The sequence below is a fragment of the Pseudorca crassidens genome, chromosome 3, assembly GCF_039906515.1.
Source record: "Pseudorca crassidens isolate mPseCra1 chromosome 3, mPseCra1.hap1, whole genome shotgun sequence".
In the NCBI taxonomy this organism is placed as follows: Eukaryota; Metazoa; Chordata; class Mammalia; order Artiodactyla; family Delphinidae; genus Pseudorca; species Pseudorca crassidens.
Genome location: NC_090298.1, coordinates 63,052,459 through 63,073,310, shown reverse-complemented (window position 1 = coordinate 63,073,310; position 20,852 = coordinate 63,052,459). Strand labels below are relative to the sequence as shown.

General features: G+C 36.6%; 1 protein-coding gene across 4 annotated transcripts in view; it reads left to right on the top strand.

Moving 5' to 3' along the window:
• The window catches only part of HOMER1 (homer scaffold protein 1), a 125,343-nt gene that overhangs the window by 84,226 nt on the left and 20,265 nt on the right, over positions 1–20,852 (top strand). For 2 of the 4 annotated variants that reach the window (XM_067731095.1, XM_067731096.1), the window contains 4 exons: positions 12,939–13,100; positions 14,872–15,028; positions 19,081–19,191; positions 19,809–19,889. In XM_067731095.1, the coding sequence (XP_067587196.1) occupies positions 12,939–13,100; positions 14,872–15,028; positions 19,081–19,191; positions 19,809–19,889 (511 nt within the window). Of the gene's footprint in view, positions 1–11,433; positions 11,505–12,093; positions 12,786–12,938; positions 13,101–14,871; positions 15,029–19,080; positions 19,192–19,808; positions 19,890–20,852 lie in introns of those variants that run through there. The other 2 variants (XM_067731097.1, XM_067731098.1) reach the window with 2 other exon arrangements.

The following is a 20,852-nucleotide window of genomic DNA, read 5'->3' as shown; positions in this document are numbered from 1 at the left end:
GTAAATGTAAATAAAACAAGTCATCCATCTCTATAATATAAAGTCTTTTGATTTTGAGTTATTTAGTGATATGGATGTCTATTGTTTTCATATCCTCAAAAAGAAGTATAGAGATCCTGCTTTATTAGTCAATCCATACTTGTAACCATTCTCCATTTCAAAATATGTTTTGCAAATTTTGCTATGATGTCGAAGACCTTTGGAGCAATAACTTAAATCTGTTTGATCCAAACTTAATCTGTTTAGTATAATCTGATAATTATTTTTATTAATCCACATTCTAAGCTAGTTGAAAAGTAGTCACCTGCATGGCATTCTCAACACCCTTACATATGATTGCGTGTAGCCTATTGAGATAAATAATAGAGCAGAGGAGCACATGTGAAAAAATGCTTTATGGTTTAGTTGGAAAAACCTTAAGGCAGGAATCTTAATTCAAGTTTTAGCTCTGTTGCTGCTATATAGAAGGCAGAAAGCCCCCATCCATTACAGCATTTGGATTCAATAGTTGAGTTAGTTAATTCAGTTGCTTAAGCTTGGTGTAAATGAAGCCCACATCACTGATCTTGACATCATATGTGATAGCTTCACACAAACAAAAACTCTTTCCAAGTCACAGATTACAGAAGAGGTGTTAGAGCAAAAGGGAAACTTAAATTTGTGGGATGGTTATGTTCAAATCTGTCACTGTTACTAGAAAAACAACACAAAGCAGTATCCTGCTGACAGTGATTTTAGTTGTATCATCTTTCTATTGCTAAAGTGGTGACTCTTGCAGAACTAATCTGCAGTTGGAGTACAGCCAGTCTTCATCAACTTGGCCAATAAAGTTGGTTCTTGGAGTTACTTTGGCTTCCATCCAGGCTGAGCAGGCAGGCTTTAGAGGGAAAACCAAAAAAGCCTGTCTTGTTAATAGCCAATCAATCAGTAGTAGACTAAGCTATTATTAATTCTGAGGTATATTCACCTATCATCTCCCCCTTTTTAAAGTTCGTTTGCATAATACTTCTGGTCAGGGCCTTTATCTTTGCATATTATTTACATAGCTCACATATACGTTAAATAAAAGAAGTTAGTAATGATGATCTGCCTCAACTAAAAAACAATAATAGTTGCAAGTAAAATTTTGTTCATTCTACAACTCAAACTTTCAAGTAATTTGAAGTTATGTCTTTTGACTCTGGCCTTACCTTTAAAAACAAATTTAAACTGAAATGCAAAAGTTCTCTGATTCTGAGTGTTAAGTAATGGTCAATTAAATTATTTATTGCAATTGGTTTCTAAAAAAATGAAAAGTTTTCATGACAAGAAATTGGAAAACAGATTTTACTGTAAAATTATCCATATATTTCTACTCAATTTTAGCTCTTGCAAAATCTCTGCTAATAGCATCTTTTCCATTCTGCTAGTACTGAGCGAGATTTCTATTTTATTTATCTTGTTTTTCCCCAACAATACTAAATATTGTGCTGAACAGTTTTAGCATGGATTTTCTTTAAGTGACCTACTTTGCAAGGAAACAGAGACATCTTAGCCTCTAAAACTCTATCAAATTATGGATAGACAGATAAAAATATTCATTTCTGTCTTGAATAAAGTATGATGATTATAATGCTATTACCCTGTAAATAAAAGAACAGCCTCAATATTAATTGATCTCACTCTTTGTAAAAGGTAGATGTATATTCATAAGAGATAAGAGGAACGTAATTCTTAGTATTTAAGGTTGTTTCCCTGAAGACATCTCCCCAATAGGATAATCTAACATCGTTCTCTGAATAAGTTTCCAAAGAAAGTTTTTAGTCACTGACCAGTTTTTATAAGAGGGAAATCAACACAATTATTGACTTGCCTAAAGGCAGTAGATGCACAATTCACAGTATGACCTTGAGTAAATTCTTTTCTTTTCTCATTTATGAACTAGCAGTAGGCCCACTAAATAGCTTTTCCTCCCTTCCCTTACATCCAGCATCCAACCCTCTCAAATTCACTGATGGTAGGGGAAGTATGATTTACATTAAAATGTTTTAAACACCTCTAAAGTAGTTTGAGCCTTTCACAAGTAAATATCTTTGAGCAAGAAGTTGGTATCCACGCCTACTTTACTTTAAAGAGAATAGGCTGCTTTACGTTTTCAAAGGGAATCTCTTTAAAGGTTTTAGAGGTCAAAGAGGTAGGGAGTTGCAGTGAGAGTAAAAAGGGAAAATGAAATTGGGACCTCCGTGGTCCCTTCACCTTGTATCCCCATTCCTTGACCACAGGTACTTTAAGGCACATGGCAGAGACCACAGACATTACTGTGCCAGGCAGGCTGTGTGCAGATGTTAGCAGATACTATAGTATGAAGCCATCTCCAGTGAAAGCTACTCTAGCACATAGATATGCTTCCATTACTGCTAGGAGCACAGTTGTGGGTGGTAGGGGATTTCTAAGGGCCTCTTTTTAGTGGGTTTATGGGTCCCTCCATTTTAGTGAATAAAAACAGGCCTAGGGCTAGACTTTTTGTGTCCTCTAAAGTCAAATGGGAAACTCTGCATCAAAGTGCATTATGTTTTTATGAGGTAAACATAGCATAGTTCAAATTCAGATTTCACCTTCTCTTCTCACCCCTCACAATCAGAAAGCAACCTTACCACTTCATGAGAATCATATTTGTTAACTTATTTTCTCACTCCTTCATTAGCTTGATAAATTTATTCTGAGGTCTACACCAAAGGTTTAAACTTATAAATAATACATCTATTTTACCTAAGGGTGACAGCAGAAATCATGGAGTGCACACCTGATGTGGTTTCACTTGAATTATCTCTGCTTAAGTTATTTACATCACTAGTCAAAAATATCTCCCTTAAAATATTTAATGTAAATCTCTTTAGCTTTATAGCTCACTGAAGATTCTTTATTGCCTGTACATGTACAAAAGGCACTAACATATGACGGTTAGGTGCTTTCTTCAAGGGTACTTTTATTTGGGCTGTTTATTCCTCAAAATTAATGAGGAGAGTTAGTATTAATCCTCATTTTACAGATGAGGAAGCTGAGACCCCGTGAGGTTAGATAACATCCCTGAAGTCCTATAACTAGCAAATGGCTAGAGCCATGATTTGAACCATATCAACAACAGAGTCCTGAGCCTGTGCCTTTTTAAAATTGAGATACAATTGACATATAACATTGTATTAGTTTTCAGTGTATCTGAGCCTATACTTTTAATCACTGTTTCACAGTTGGTTCTTGCTTAATGTGTACTTTTAACAGAATTCTTCACAACTTAGAAATTTCTATTTATAGACTGATACAGACATGCATTATACATTTGGAAGTAATTTGCTTCAGATTAATTTCATAACTTCCTCAGAAAAGTCAGTGGTATTTCAGTTTCTTTACCAGAACTAAGGAAAATTCTGTAGTTTATCTGATTCCAGATGCCTTTGATAAGACACACTATTATTTATATACTACCAAGAAAAAACATTGTCAATTAAACTGACTATAACAGCTCTTTCACGTATATTTAAACATATTAATATATCTATGTAACTCTTTTGTACATACGTAATATATGTAAAATAAATGGTTTAAGACGTTCCTATAATTTCATCATATGCAGAGTCCAACTCTTTCGCGGCATGTGGGAACTTCCCGGACCGGGGCACGAACCCGTGTCCCCTGCATCGGCAGGTGGATTCTCAACCACTGCGCCACCAGGGAAGCCCTATGTCCAGTTTTTCAACCCAGTAACATCTTTTGGGGCTGTCAATAACGTTAGTGATACAGTGTTTCTTTAAAAACTACTTTACTCTTGTCTCTGAGATTTTCTTCCAAACCACTGTTTATTAAAAGCTTTAATACTTAAATTCCATTTCACTTCTAAAAACTGTGTTTCCCAATTATAACCATGTGATTTCCAGTTCACGACAGGGCTGTCTTTAAAACTTTATTGGCAAACGTATCTTCATCTGTTTACCATTAGCGATCACTTTCTATATTGTATGTTAATCCAGACACACCAGGCTCTGTGCAAAGATAATGGATTGTGAGGCAGGGAAGGAAAGTAAAATTTGGGACATTATCAAGGCAAACTTGAAAGCAATGGTCAGAGGAGGCAGCTTTTAGAAGCAGGTGCCAACAGGAGGGTAAGGAACAGAGCAAAAGGAACATCTGATAAGAAGGCCCCAAGGATAAGCATAAAGATAAGGAAGGAAGTTGCCAAAATTCCAGTCAGCTTTGAGAGGCACCTTGTTAAGGATTTAGGCAAATTGGGGCTTTCAGCCATATCTAGTAGAAAAATTCTTAGTATACTAGGTTCTTTAAATACCGTTTATACACAATGCAAAATTACTGTTTTCATTTAAGAGGTATTTATTTGCTCTAAAAGAATAGCTTACATTGTATTAAGAAAAACAAATTTCGATCCAAACTGTTGAAGAAGGCCTTAGTTTCTCAGTGGCACTAGCTTGGGGCCAGTAGGTGGGCATGAGAGCACCTAGCCCAGAAGTGGCACACAAACAGGTTGAACGCCATGGTGGCTGCAACTGCATCCACAGGTGTGGAGAGGGAGTGAGGAGAGAAACCAACAGGCAGGTTCTGAGACAAGGCAGTATTGTGGGGTGCTCACATCAGCCCTCTTACTTTCATAGTTAGGGAGTGACCTCACTACCAAGCTTAATGTCAAGAAGTAAGCCTATTGCAACCTAATCTTAAATCCTCTTTTAAAAGCTTATCTGGATATTTTTCACAGTTCTACATAATTAACATGCTTATTAGGAAATATATATCAATACAAGGGGCTACCATTCCAGAGACTCTGATGGTGGATCCTGGGTCCTGGAGGCATGGGAGAGAGGCATCTTTCTTCAATGCTACAACTGACCATTCACATAGAGGATTCACTCCACAGGTTAAATAAGTGCATTGTTTGTGCATAAGATTCTTATTTTGTTAGACAGTCTATTTGTTAGATAGTACTTTTGAAGTACTTTTTCTTCTAGATTTTATGTAACTAATTTAATGAAGTTTACTACTTTCTTGCAGAACTCTGACAGTAGATGAAGGAAAACAGTAAAATTCCAGTTTAAGGAACCTTTCAAATGATGTTTTTGGAGTGTTTTGAACTCCTTCATCTGACTTCTAGATCTCAAGCCAACAGGAAATCAGCTGGTCCTTTTTGAAGGGAAACTCTACCAAACAGTCACAAGAATAAAGAATTATTTTGCCCTTTATTCCAGCATTCAGACATGAGATCATAGTTGTATTTCAGTATATCTTCTGACTCAACAGTGTCTCCAGCTAAGCAATTTCTTTGCAAACAGTTAATGTGAAACTATCAAAACTGTACCTGTAAAAAAGGACCAAGTTAGTAGCCAGAGAACCCCAATATTCTTTAAAAAAAACAAGTGTTCTGAAATGTAAAATGCTAACTTAAAATGTTGGTATCAGAATTAATCCCAAGGTATTCATTACCGCTAAAAATCAGGAACGTGATACCTTAGAGTTGTAGATTAAAGCAAGGAACATTGTTTTTGCAAACTTGCGAAAGTGTGCCAAGTATTTAACATTATATGTAAGGGCTGAACACGTCTGAGATAGCTCACATGTGGAACTTCCTTCAGGGCACTCTAGAATTCATTATAAACCGAAATTGTGGAAGGTATTCTAATATACTGGATGGTGAAAGGAATATATAAAGAAGCTGTAGAGAGAAAACAGGGCAGATTGACCAAAATCAAAAACATTTTATTTCCTAAGTTGTGCTGTAGAAAGACAGATTATTAGAGGAGCAGCTCATTAAGTACAGGTAGCAAGAATGTTCTGAAAGATTCAGATTTACCAACAAAGATGAAATTTTGGTTGATATGGCAAAATAGCCTTAACAACACATATTTATTTACCTTGGAACCAAGTATAAAAAATGCAGAAACAAAAACTTAGCATTGAACTGCTCTGCTGTAGTATTCATTTCGGCACTATTAAGTCTCAAATTGTTATGGTTTACTGTACTCTTGTGCAATATGCGAAAAAGTATTTGATATGACAGTTTTTCAACATTTGTTTTTTAGTGCAATCAGCAGTACTTTGGGCTCTGCAGAGGAAATAAGAAAAAGGTTAATGGGAATCCATTGATCAGCTTATCTGTGGCCAGACATCACTACTTAATACATTAGAGGTTCAAAACATGTTCAGGGATATGAAGTAAACAAGCTATAGTATATCAAAACTTCGTTCATCTTTTTCTTTCCTGTTCCAGAGGCATTGTTTTAATTTTTTCCTGCCCAAATCAATTTTAATTATACCTTGTCTATGTCCCATTCCTTTCCTTTGTGTATATCTCTGCCTCTCTAATCCTATTTCTCCTATCTACTTCTTATCACCATCTCCAGTTGCCCTCATCTCCTTCCTTTTAATTTTCAACTCTCTTATTATGTGTCACAGCTGTTCTGTTTCCTGCCCACCCAGTCTCTTCCTATGCCGACAAATACATGAGTGGAGCAGCTTAGAGACCATTCTACCCATTTTAAGAAGACCTGACTTGCCAGAGCTCCTATTATTTGGAATCCTACAAATCATAGAAAGAGTATCTAGGAGTGCTTCGATAGACTTTTTTTTCTTTTAGCTGTGTGATATTTTTATTTGAAGTATAATTTATGTATAGTAAAATTCACCTTTTCTACTGTACAGTTTTATGAGGTTTGACAAATTTGTACAGTTGTGTACACATCAACACAATCAAGGTAAAGAAGGGTTCAATCACCCCCCAAAATTCTCTCCTGCTCTTTTGTAGTCAGCCTCTCCCCATTACCCCCAGCTCCTAGCAACCAGTGATCTGTTTTCTGTCGCTATAGTTTTGGCTTTTCCCTAATGTCATATAAATGGAATCATACATTAAAGAAAGAATGGAATCATACAGTATGTAGCCCTTTTTTTCCTTTTTAAAAAAACTGGGGTAAAATATATATAACATAAAATTTATCATCTTAACCATTTTTTTTTTTTTTTTTTTTTGTGGTACACGGGCCTCTCACTGTTGTGGCCTCTCCCGTTGTGGAGCACAGGCTCCAGACACGCAGGTTCAGCGGCCATGGCTCACGGGCCTAGCTGCTCCGCGGCATGTGAGATCTTCCCAGACTGGGGCATGAACCCGTGTCCCCTGCATCGGCAGGCAGACTCTAAACCACTGCGCCACCAGGGAAGCCCCATCTTAACCATTTTTAAGTGTACAGTTCAATACTGTTAAGTATATTCACGTTGTTGTGGAACCAATCTATAGAACTCTTCCATCTTGCAAAACTGACACATTATATACCCTTTAAACAAAAATTCTCCATTCTTCTCTTCCCCCTAGCACCTGGAAACTACCCTGCTACTTTTTGTCTCTACGAATCTGACTACTCTAGCTAACTTACATAGGTGGAATCATATGGTGTTTGTCTTTTTGTGACTAATTTATTTCACTTAGCATAATGTCCTCTGGGTTTCTCCATGTCGTAGTATGTATAAGAATTTCCTTCCTTTTTTTTTTTTTTAAAGTTTTTGTTTGTTTGTTTGATTTGGCTATGTTGGGTCTTCATTGCTGTGCGCGGGCTTTCTCTAGTTGCGGCGAGCGAGAGCTACTCTTCATAGCAGTGTGCGGGCTTCTCATTGCAGTGGCTTCTCTTGTTGCAAAGTGCGGGCTCTAGGCACGTGGGCTTCAGTAGTTGCAGCACGCAGGCTAAGTAGCTGTGGTGCCCGGGCTTATTTGCTCTGCGACATGTGGGATCTTCCTGGACCAGGGCTGGAACCCGTGTCCTCTGCATTGGCAGGTGGATTCTTTTTTTTTTTTTTTAGCGGTACACGGGCCTCTCACTGTTGTGGCCTCTCCCGTTGCAGAGCACAGGCTCCGGACGCACAGGCCCAGCAGCCATGGCTCACGGGCCCAGCCGCTCCGCAGCATGTGGGATCTTCCCGGACCGGGGCACGAACCTGTGTCCCCTGCATCGGCAGGCGGACTCTCAACCACTGCGCCACCAGGGAAGCCCAGGCTGCTTGTTTTTTGTTGTTGTTGAGTTGTAGGAATTCTTCATATATTCTGGATATATGATTTGCAAATATCTTTTCCAATTTGTGGGTTGCCTTTTAACTCTCTTGATTGTATCCTTTGATGCACAGAAGTTTTAAATTTTGCCATACTCCAGCTGTATCTATTTTTTTCTTTTATTACCTGTGCTTTCTGTGATATATCCAAGAAATCATCATAAGTCCAATGTCATGGAGCTTTTCACATATGTTTTCTTCTTAAGGGTTTTATAGTTTTTGCTTTTATGCTTGATCCATTTTTAGTTAATTTTTGCATATGGTGTGAGACACAGAACTAAGTTCATTCTTTTGCATGTGGATATCCAGTTTTCCCAGCACCATTTGTTGAAAAAAACTGTCATTTCCTCATTGAATGGCCATGGCAACCATGTATGTGAAAATCATTTGACCACATATGTGAGGGTTTATTTCTGGACTCTCTCTTCCTTTGGTCTATATGTCTGCCTTTATGCCAATACCACATTATTTTGATTACCGTAGCTTTATAATACATTTGAAATCAGGAAATGTGAGACCTCTAACTTTGTTCTTCTTTTTCAAGATTGTTTTATCTGTTCAGAGTTTCTTGAGGTGCCATATGAATTTTAGGATGGATTTTTCTGTTTCTCCAAAAAGCACTGTTGGGATTTTGATAGGGATTACATTGAATTTGTAGATCACTTTGGGTTGTATTGACATCTTCACAATATTAAATCTTCCAGTCCATCTACATGGTACGTCTTTCTGTTTATTTGTGTCTTCTTTAATTTCATTCAGTAACATTTTATAGTTTTCATTGTCCAAGTCTTTCACCTTCTTGTTTAAGTTTATTCCTAAGTAGTTTATTCTATTTAATACTATTGTGAACAGAATTGTTTTCTTAATTTCCTTTGCAGATTGTTCAGTGTATATAGAATCACAGCTAGTTTTTGTGTGCTGAGTTTTGTATCCTGCATCTTTGCTGAATTCATTTGTTAGTTCTAACAGCTTTTTTGTGGAATCTTTAGGGTTATCCACATATAAGATCATGTCATCTGCAACAGAGATAATTTCACTTCTTCCTTTCCAATTTAAATGCCTTTTATTTATTGTTCTTGCCTAATTCCTCTGGCTGGGACTTCCTGTATCATATTGAATTTAAAATGATGAAATAGTCATCCTTCTCTTATTTCTGGTCTTAAAGGAAAAGGCTTCTGTCTTTCACCTTTGAATCTGATATTAGCTATGTGCTTTTCTTACATGGCCTTTATTATGTTAGGTAGTTTCTTTCTATTCCTAGTTTATTGAGTGTTTTGAAAAATCACAAAAGGATGTTGAAATTTGTCAAGTGCCTTTTTTACATCAATTGAGATGATCACATGGTTTTTTTCCCCTTCATTCTGTTAATGTGGTATGCTATATTGATTTTTGCTTTGTTGATCCACTCTTGCATTCCAGAATCTCTTTTCATTTTTAAATAGTGTCTTTCAAAGAGAATGTTTCAATTTTTATAAAATCCCTTTTCTCAGTTTTTTAAAATGGATCATCCTTTTGGTGTTGTATCTAAGAAACCTTTGCCTAACTGAGGGAGACAAACATTTTTTCCTATGGTTTCTTCTAGAAGTTTATAGTTTTATATTTTGAGTTAATTTTTGTATTGAATATGAGATATGAGTCAAGATTCTTTGTTTTTCCTTTTGTATGTGGTTATCCAGTTGTTTCAGCACCATTTGTTTAAAAGACTATTTTTTCTCCTTTGGATTGTCTTAGACCATTTATAACTATCTTCATTTTAATCATTTTCAGATATTTTCCTGTCTTTCCTGTCTCCCTTGGAGATCCAGGTTTTGCTCTTGTATCATAGTCTTTCACCTGAAGAACTTTCTTTAATATTTCTTATAGTGTATGTCTGCTGTTAATGAATTCTCTCATCTATTGTTTGTCTGAAAAACTCTATTTCACTTTCATTTAGAGAGGTATTTTTGTTACGTGTAGAATTCTGAGCTGAGAATTGTTTTCTTTCATGACTGTCACTCCATTGTCTTTTGAATTACTTAGTTTGTGATCAGAAACCTACTGTAATTGTTACTTTTGTTCCTCTATATGTAATATGTTTTTGAGTTTTTTGGATCTGAGGTTTAATGTCTTTTATTATTTTTTGAAAATTCTTAGCCAGATTCTCTTCAAAATATTTCTTCTGCCTTTTTTTCTCTTCTCCTTTTGGGATTCCAGCTACACATTTGTTGAACAGTTTGACATTGCCCCACATCTTGAATACCTTGTTTCTTTTTTTTCATTCTTTTTTCTGTTTGTGTTTCAGTTTGGCTAATTTCTATTTAGTTTCAAGTTCACTGACTTTTATGCAGCCATGTCACGTTTACTGATGAGCCTGTCAGAAGAATTGTTCATCTCTATTATCATGTTCTTTACCTCTAGCATTTCTATTTGACTCTTATAGTTTCCATCTCTGTTGAAATTCAACATCTGATGATACAGGGTATCCTCCTTTTTCATTAAAACCTTTAGCATAGCTATTTTACATTCCTTGTTTGAGAAATACTACTTTGTGGTCATCTATGGGTGTGACTCTGTTGACTGCTTTCTCTCTTGGCAGTAGGTTTTTTCCCTTGCTTTTTGGTATGTCTTATAATTTTTTATTGAATGCCAAAAGTAAGGCATTCAATAAAGATAAATAGTATTTACTCCTGGAGATGGGCCTGACTCTTCTGCTAGGTTGTTAGTGTGAAGGTTAAGCTGGTTTATTCAGGGGTTGACCTGGATTTGGAATTTGTTGTTGCTGTGGTTACCATGAGTACATCACAGGCTTTAAACATGTCTAGCATTACCATGTGCTTAGAGTTGGGTTTGGGTTGCTGGAAGGTTTTCTTACTGTTTCTGCTCCACCCTCAGCTTTTGGTCTTTTCTATGTACCTTTGCCTCAGAGGGGGTCTGTCTCTTGACCTCCCCCCAGTAGAAGGCTGCTATCAGCTTGGTGGTAGGGGATAGGGTAGGTTTCTCTATTGTCCTTGTCCAGCCTCAACCTTGGGCAGGCCCTGTGTCCTGGGGTATCAGGGTGGGGTTCTCTCAGTGATCCTGTACCCCTCCAAGTAGCAGACAAATTCAACCTTGTAAATCTAACAGTCTTATGCAGGAGTTTCCTGCCCCATCCCCCAAGGTTGGAGACCTCTAATGATCTAGGACCTCTAGTAGTCTAGGACTGTTTTTTGTTCTTTTCACAGGGTTATAGAGTTTTATTCCCTACTTTTCCCCTAGCCATCACGGGTCTTCATCTGTGTCTGGGAGGGTGGGGGTAACAAGATTTTCTCCCCTTCTCCCAGTGATTTAAGGCTTTGTTTCCAAAGAGGAAAAGAATCCTGACCATGCTTTGTGGCTTTTCCACAGTGGTGGCCTCTTCCCTCACCCAAGGATCCCTGGAACTTCTGTCACTGTGGAGTTTGGGGCCCAGCACAGTGGTATGTGAATGCATTCTGGTTCACTGACATGGAAGCTCTCCAAACCTCATCCTTTTGGGTTTTTATGGAGGCTCCATTATGTAGACATAATTGATTAACTCATTGGCCATTAGTCATTGATTCAGTCTGCAGCCCCTCTTCTCTCCCTGGAAATCAGGGATTGGGACTGAAAGTTCCAACTCTGTTCTCATGGTTGGTTTCCTTGGCAGCCAGTCCCCCCATCTTTAGGGGTTTCCCAAAGTCACCTCATTAACATAAACTTACTTGTGGCTGAACAGGGCTTATTATGAATAACAGGACACATTTCACCTTTATGGTTCTGGATCAGTTTCAGGAACTAAGGACAAAAGACCAAATATTATAAAAAAGATGCTCCCATTGCTCTATTGCTTAGGAAAGTCTAAGGGTTTGGGGAACTATTGAACTAGGAACCATGGACAAAGACCAAAATGTATGTTTATTATAAATCGCAATATTACAGATATATAGTGGGTTTTTTTTAAGTTATATGTAGTATTAGTTTGCTAGGGCTGCCCTAACATATACCACAGTCTGGGTGGCTTAAACAGTAGACTTTTATTTTCTGTAGGCTGGAAGTCTGAAGATCAAGGTGTTGACAGGATTGTTTCTCCTGAGACCTCTCCTTGGCTTGCAGATGCTTTTTTCCAGTGTCTTCACATGACCTTCCTCAGTGCATGTCTGTGTTCTAATTCATCTTCTTATAAGGACACCAGTCATATCGGATCAGGGATCACCCTAATTACCCCATTTAACTTAATTACCTCTTTTAAGACCCTGTCTTCAAATATACTCATATCTTGAGGTACTGGGGGTTAGTATTTTAACACATTCATTCGTGAACAGACACAATTCAGCCCATAATGCAAAGAATTGGGGAAAAAAACGGAAATGTAGAGATCATCTAGGACAGTACTGTCCAGTAGAACTTTCTGTGATGATGAAAAGTTCTGTATCTTTGCTGTCCAGTATGGTAGCCACTAGTCATGTGTGGCTGTTGAGCATATGAAATGTGCCCAAAGGGACTGAGAAGCTGAATTTTTTACTTTAATTCTGAGCAATTTAAATGTAAATGGTCACATGCAGCTAGCGGCTAACATTTGGACAATACACAAATAATGACTGAAATAATTGTGATGTAGGCTGAGTTCTCAAATTCTTAATGGACTTTGCTACATACAGATTGTAAGATGAAACCTAGAGAAATAAAAAATAAAGCACTCTCATTTTTGTTCTTTTTCCTTTTATAAAGATGGTAATCTTACTTTATAATTGTGAAATTTTCAACAAATGTGTTTTAGAAATATTCAGAATCATTTTTTCTGCTCTTTAATTTTTTTTTTTTTTTTTTTTTTTTTTTTTTTTTGCGGTACGCGGTCCTCTCACTGCCGTGGCCTCTCCTGTCGCGGAGCACAGGCTCCGGACGCGCAGGCTCAGCGGCCATGGCTCACAGGCCCAGCCGCTCCGCGGCATGTGCGATCCTCCCGGACCGGGGTACGAACCCGCGTCCCCTGCATCGGCAGGCGGACTCTCAACCACTGCGCCACCAGGGAAGCCCTGCTCTTTAATTTTTAAGAGGTTTGATATTTGCATGTATCAAGTGTTTAAATTAGTTCAGTAAGATTTTTGTTGTCAGATTGTAGAGTCCATTTAAATAAAACTAACATCTGTAGCATAAAAATTGGTAGATGGTTTAAAAATCTGTAATTCAGTTAGGGCAGGTGAATTGGTGCATGGTTTACTCAGAAAATCTGAACCTGGAAAATCATTCCACAAAAGAAGAAATGGAAAGAGCTTTCTTTTTAAGGATAGAAATGGATTGTTAAATTAATAGCTTAACTGATTGTTTGATTTTGTCCTTTCATTGTGGTTGATGAAGTTTTTTCTGTAAACTTCAGAAAATTTTTTAACTTTTCATTTAAAACTGATTTTAGACTTACAGAAAAATTGCAAAAACTGTACAGGGAATCCTCATATACCCTCATCCAGCTTGTCTTCATGTTAACATCTTACATAACCATATAATTATCAAAATCAGGAAATTAACATTGATATAATGCTACTAACTAAACTACAGATCTCAGTTTTCACCAGTGTCCCTTTTCTGTTCTAGGATCCCATCCAGGATCCCACATTGCATTTCATTATTTCTTCTTAGTCTCCTCCATTCTGTTTCTCAAACTTACCTTTTTTTGACACTTTTGAATCGTGCCTATCAGTTATTTTGTAGAATATATATGATGTTTTTACAAAATTGGAATGATGGCTATGCATTTTTGGGAAGAATGCCACAGAAATGATCTTGTTATGCTGATATGTCTTCTTCCTGGTGATGAGCTCTAGAAATCTTGATGATTGAAATGATACTTTCTTTTATACAATATATATTAAGATTACTATAAAATATCAATCCACCAAAACATTTGCTCTGTGATGCAAATGACTTTTTAAAACCCAAAATGCTGATTAAAAAAGCTATTATCATCACTAGTTAATGGGATGAAGTTAGTAGAATTTCACTAATAGGAATAAACGGTTCAATAATGAGAAAGAGAAACCATCTTTTTCTTTCAAATGAGATAATTCTTTCTTCATTGGAAAGTTAAGAAGGAATTATCAAGAGAGGGGTCTTCTCACCTAATGGAATAGTCTTTGTAATAGAAAATTATCTTGGTTGAGATACTTAATTCTGGGTAACTTATCAAGTAGAACATTAAATGAGGAAAAAGGTGATTGCTTTAGTTTTGTTCTATAAGTGACACTGGAATTCTATCAGAAGTTAAGTGTTTAGAACCAGTTTCTAGGTCTAGCCTATCATATGACCTGAATTCAATTTATTACAGCAAATTTTGTATTTGGGGCATTTAAAAATTCTGAATAAAGATGACATAAATCAACAATTTCAAAAGAAATACTGTATTACATGTTCCAGACCTTATTAACATTGAAGCATCCTCATATGTTTTATATGAAGGAATGAAATTGTACTTCAGGCTTTGACGCTCTTAAAAAATAAAGTACGTTGTTAGGTTTTGTTTATAAATATTTTTCAAGATATAATGTTTATTCCTCAAAAGAGAATGGGTAGAATCTCTTCTGTAGATACTTGTATCTGTCATAAAGAAGGGAACTCTTCCATATTAAGCCTCCTACTTTGGTAGCTTTTATATTTCTTTACTTGGTAGGTTTTATTCACTAGGAACATTTCAGTGAAATATTTGTGTTTTTATTCTTTTGGGGTTGTTTTTGAAACATTCATGGATTATAAACCAAATAATAGAAGTGAGTACTGTTGTCTCTTCAATGTAACAATATTCAGCATAATGGGTAGAATTTTCTTTTATTTTAGTTCAGCAATCAGCAAACATTGGGAGGCTGAACTGGCTACCCTCAAAGGAAATAATGCCAAACTTACTGCAGCCCTGTTGGAGTCCACTGCCAATGTGAAACAATGGAAACAGCAACTTGCTGCATATCAAGAGGAAGCAGAACGTCTGCACAAACGGGTAAGTTCAGGGCTGCTATGGGTAAGGATTTATGGCTAACAGATTTTCTTGATCAGAGGAAATTTACATGTAGGTTCAGCACAGGAACATCTTATGGAGATTTTTGTTGGTTATCAAAACATATATGGTTTGTATTATATGTTTATTGGTTAAGAAAAATATTTTCTGCAGTTTAATGGGAATGAAGAATATACAGCTTTTGGAGTCCAAACACCTGATTTCACATTCCTGTTGTGCCATTTATTAGCTGTCTGACATTTGGTAAGTTGTTCCCCACTTTCTACTCAGTATTCTCATCTATAAAATAGGAATAATAACATAGACTCTGTAATTCCTGTGAAAATTGAGATACTGAATTGACATGTAATTCCAGAGTTAATGATAATGCTTTTATTATTTTATTGTTATTTCTTAAAGAAACAACAGTAAATTTGAAAAATACAGGTAGAAAATTCTTTATAAAAGTTGGTAACAATACAAATATGGGGCAGTAAAAGAAAAATCAGACATCGCAATACCATTAATATCAGAAGACTAAACAATTACTTAATAAAGAATTATTTTATTCAAAGCATATGCATTCACCCAGTAGGAAGCAGATGCCACTAGTTTCTGTTTTCCAGACAGCTGCCAAAGAAGTGAACCCCATAGACAAAAGGAAATGGACTTAGAGCACAGTTTGAGGAGTGTACTTAGTGGACCAGGATGACCGGGGAAGTAAGGTAGAAGTTGGAGTAGAGACTGGAGGGAGAGTAAGAACCCTGAGTAAACACCGTTCTATCCTAAGTATAAAAGTCAACTCATGAGGGGGAAAGAGGGAAGTTGTTATTTAATGAATATAGTGTTTCCATTTTGCAAGATGAATATACTTTTGCAACAATATGAATATACTTAACGCTACTGAACTATACATTTAAAAATGGTTAAGATGATAAACTTTTACTGTGTTTTTTATTGTTTTTTGCCACAATAAGAAAAATTAACTTAGGACAACTGATTCATAATCCAAAAAACGTTCATTGAGGAGCTATCCTTTTTACATATTCCCTGCCCTTGAGGAATTTTTGCTTTAAGTAGTCAATTGAATTTTAAAGAAACAAAGTATTTTTATTTACTCACATAATTATAATTTCCAGTGCTCTTCTTTCCTTCCTGTAGGTCTGAATTTCCATCAGGTACCATTTCCCTTCAGCCTGAGTAACCTCCTTTAGCATTTTTTATATATATTTATAAATATATATACATATATATTTTGTCTTTACTACAGGTTGTGTTTTCCTATTTCTTCACGTCTAGTCATTTTTGGTTGTATATTGGAAATGGTAAATGAGATGATGTTACAGAGCCCATAGATTCTGTTATCTTTCTCTGAATATTCAGTGTTGAATTTTGTTTCAGTGAGCAGCTAAATGACTTGTATAGTCATCCCTTGGTATCTGAGGGGGATTGGTTCCAGGACCCCCACCCCCACCCCAACCACCTCCTGGATACCAGTATCCACGAGTGCTCAAGTCCCTTATATAAAATGGCATAGTACATTCGTCCCTTTGTATCCACAGGTTTCACATCCACCGTGGGTATGGAGGGCTGACTGTACTTTGAAGTTTGGGAGGTATAGACTTATGCTTTATTAGTTGGTTTATTTCCATTTTGTTCTTAATTCTAGGGTGAATCCTTGAGTCCTGGAAAATCTTTATTTCTAAGGCATAACCCTTCTGGGGTTTCAGTGGGAAGCTTAAGGTGCTTGCTAAGACCTAATTTGGTGGGACTCTAACCTCCAAGTGTCTTCTCTGTGGTGAGCACTACCACGGCTTAGCTCTTTCAGCCTTCTAGCTTCTCTCCCATACCGCTGAACTCCCTGGATTCCTGCTTTTACATGTTCAGTTCAGAAGTCAGCCAAAGATTGAAGAGGTGTCTATATGCTTTTTAGAGGTCATTTTTTCATACAGTTCCCTGAATTTCTAGTTGCTTAACCTGTTCTGAGGCATCCCCAACTCCTCAGACTCCTTGAGAAAATAAGATCTCAGGTTTTTGCTTGAGTTCTAGTCAAGCAACTCAGCCAGACTGCACAGTGCCTTCAGGCAAAAAATGTGTAAATGTGTATCTCACCCAGTGTGATGCTTTCTTTCCGTCTTTTGCCCAATTTGGTCATTCACCAGGGCCTTCTAACAGTTGATGTTTACATTTTGCCCATGATTTGCAATTGTTATCTGAGGGAAAGGTAATCCAGTAAAAGCTACTCCATCATTATCAAAGCTAGAACTCCTCGTGAGGAATATACTACCTAATTGAGCAAAGAAAACTAATATATATTAAACAATAGGGAAATAATTCCCAAGATTTTTGAACAGATGTTCAGTGTTGTGGACCAGAGGTCAGGAGAGCCTTGAGCACTTGAGTAGATAGGAATGGCTTTCTAGAGAAGTGCATTCTGAGCTGAGAGTTGAGGGTTTGGTTAGTTTTGAATGGTTTTCAAAGGTAAGAGAAGACATTCTAGTTAAGTCAACAAGATGGATATGAGCGTGGTTTGTTCTTAGGACAGGGAAATTTGCCTGCTTTTAGCTGAAAGTGCATAACTAGGTGTCTTGGGCAATGAGATGTTTAAGTAGTTTGTGGCTAGCTTATGGAGGACCTGAGAGTTTAGATTTAATGCTGTGAAAAAGATGAGCCATTGAAAGACTTTTAATGGGACAGTCACACAATGAAAGATGGATATTAGCAGTTTGCAGAAGAGATAAAAATAGACAAAGGATATAATTAGGTCCAGTGGCAGGTCATTGTTTTTGTTTACACCTGGATGATAAGGGTCTGCACAAGGCTATTAGAGCATGAATAGAAAGCAAGAAAGTGATATGAGAGGTAGAGTGACAGAATATGGAGGTTAATTCAATACTTGGAAAATGTGAGGGAGAGAGATTTGCTGTTTCCTTAGTAGTCTACAATTTATTATATTCTAGTCAATCAAAATGTATGAGATCCTGACATGTGTAGAGAGCTTTGATAAGGTGTGTGTGTGTTTATGTTGACTTCTGTCTATTTTGACTGTTTTTGGATGGTATAACTTTTAGGGATAATGCCGTTCTCTGTTCTCTCAAAAAATAGCAAGTGCACATTAGAAGTTATGTTGCTCTCTGGACCCTCAGTAAATTTGTATTGAGTAGAGAACTGTTCCCTTTTGCTCTAAGAACAAATTGATGTGAAGATATTCTAGTATCAAATGATTTAAGTTGTATTTTAAGCATATCTTTTCTTCCAGATTCCTTTACATTTTAGAAATGTCTTTGAAAAATTTTTCACTTCTGCAAGGCCAGTTTTCAGAACCCATATTTAATTTGAAGGCTACAGATGGAGGGCAGATGGCTGATTTTGAATTTGTTTTCAGAAGAAATTTTTAAAGAAGTCTTTTGTTACAGGGGTTCTCTACTGTCATTAATCACTTAATTTAAGTTTTCTTAACCTTTTCATGACCAAATCTAATTAGTTCCTTTGTTCTTTATCCTTAGTCCTAAATTGATTTTATTTTTAATTTTTAAATTTTATTTATTTATTTTTGGCTGCGCTGGGTCTTCATTGCTGTGTGCAGGCTTCCTCTAGTTGCAGCAAGTGGGGGCTACTCTTCGTTGTGGTGTGTGGGCCTCTCATCGTGGTGGCTTCTCTTGTTGCGGAGCATGGGCTCTAGGTGCACGGGCTTCAGTAGTTTCAGCACACAGGCTCAGTAGTTGTGGCTCTCGGGCTCTAGAGTGCAGGCTCAGTAGTTGTGGCACAGGGGTTAGTTGCTCCATGGCATGGGGGATCTTCCCGGACCAGAGGTGAAACCTGTGTCCCCTGCATTGACAGGCGGATTCTTAACCACTGTGCCACCAGGGAAGTCCCCTAAATTGATATTTTTAACAAATCAATTCTATTCATCCTACCCTGTCAATATTTCTCAAAATTAATTTTGATATATTGATTCAAAATTCATTAGTCACCTATCAGGGACTTATATGTCTTCAGCAAGAAATCCTTTGAAATTGTCGTGTAATTTAATCTGTGTTCTCATTTAATTTTAGGTTACTGAGCTTGAATGTGTTAGTAGTCAAGCAAATGCGGTGCATACCCATAAGACAGAATTAAATCAGACAATACAAGAATTGGAAGAGACGCTGAAAGTGAAGGAAGAGGTATTTGCTACTTCTCACTTGTCTGTAATCTCACTAAAATATGTGTACAAACATTATAGTCTATGTCAGATTTAAAGGTACTTTATGCAGTTAGGTCAGGTTGTGGGGTGTTTTTAGGATGAAATTTTTCTTGAGTGATATTAAGCTTGTTCATATTTTTCCCATCCCTGTGTCTGTTATGAACTACAGTGAGGCAGTCAGACTGAGATACTGCCTCTTGACTTCTGTAATGAGAGTTGCATTCATACGATCAACAGAAAACCATTAGAAGTTAAATGAATTTTACAAGCTGTTCTTTGTCTAGTTTCCAGTCAAAAGATTTAATATCCCAGGAAAGAATTATATCCACAAAGCTTGAAGCAACCTTAAAATGTTCAGACTGCTGTTTCTAAGCAGTGCTGTACCAAAGCAACCAAGCTGATTTGTTGCTTAAGATTATGCTGTACTAGACAACATACCCATAAAGATGAATTTACCCCTTGAAATCAGTATAAAGGAGTGTTTTTTAAGTCATCTTTTTTCTAAGGACTGGGACAATAATTTCAGGGAAAAATAAGGCCTTCTCTCTCCTTGATATAGTTAAAATATTGTTAAAGACATTGCTCTACTTTTTCTAGGAAATAGAAAGATTAAAACAAGAAATTGATAATGCCAGAGAACTACAAGAACAGAGGGACTCTTTGACTCAGAAACTACAGGTGAGCTATAATAAAATTTTTTATTCATTTCTGCATAAGTGAGAGTCATCAATCATTCTTTCACTTAGTAATGACTTTTTTTCTGCAACTCCGTTTTATAGGTTATTGGTCACTTTTCTTTTCCAGGACTTCTGATTCATGCCTGATCATTGATTTTTCAAAAATTACTTGATAACTTCATCTACATAGCTTATCATCATAGATGGTCATTTTATAAATTGTCATTAGTAAATTATTTTAGAAATGTCTACTTTTTAACATAAAAAGTACTCTGAACTTAAAGAAAATTTCTCAAATGGATTATATTCAGTTTTGGAATTCTCGTTTTTTTTTTCACTCTGAACTAATGTATGAATTACAGCAATAGTTGTGCCCTAATGGAAATCAAGGTAGTGTTCTTTTTCTTTCCTTGCCCTAACTAATTTTACTCACTTTTCTCTGCATAAATATTATGCTTCCTGACTCTAATTCACATATACATATCCTTTTCAGTGGTAATCAGCCTTGGTTGGGGAAGATTTCTCAAAATTACAACCCAAATCTCCTGCTGCCAGCTCAGGCACTTTTCTTATACCCCATGACCTCAAGAAGGGTCAGGACCACTTCAGGGTTTGGAGTAGTTATAAATGTGTGTATGAAGTGATGAATTTGGGACAAAGGGTGATAAATGGGACCTGGAAGCCTAGGATTGGAAAGAGTACCTAGATTATTATAAGAATGACCAACATTTATTGAGTGCTTATTATGTACCAGATACTGTGCTTTACTTATATTATGCATTTAATCCATAGAACAGTCATATGAGGAAACTAAGCCTTGGATAAGTTAACTTGTCCAACCTACATTTAAATGAGCGCAAATTCTGTAACAGAGACCCTTCATAAAACAGTTTCTTTATATGAAATGAGATATTTCCTTCTTTCTCTCCCATCACTGACTTTCAGCAGTCTGGGAAAAATGAAG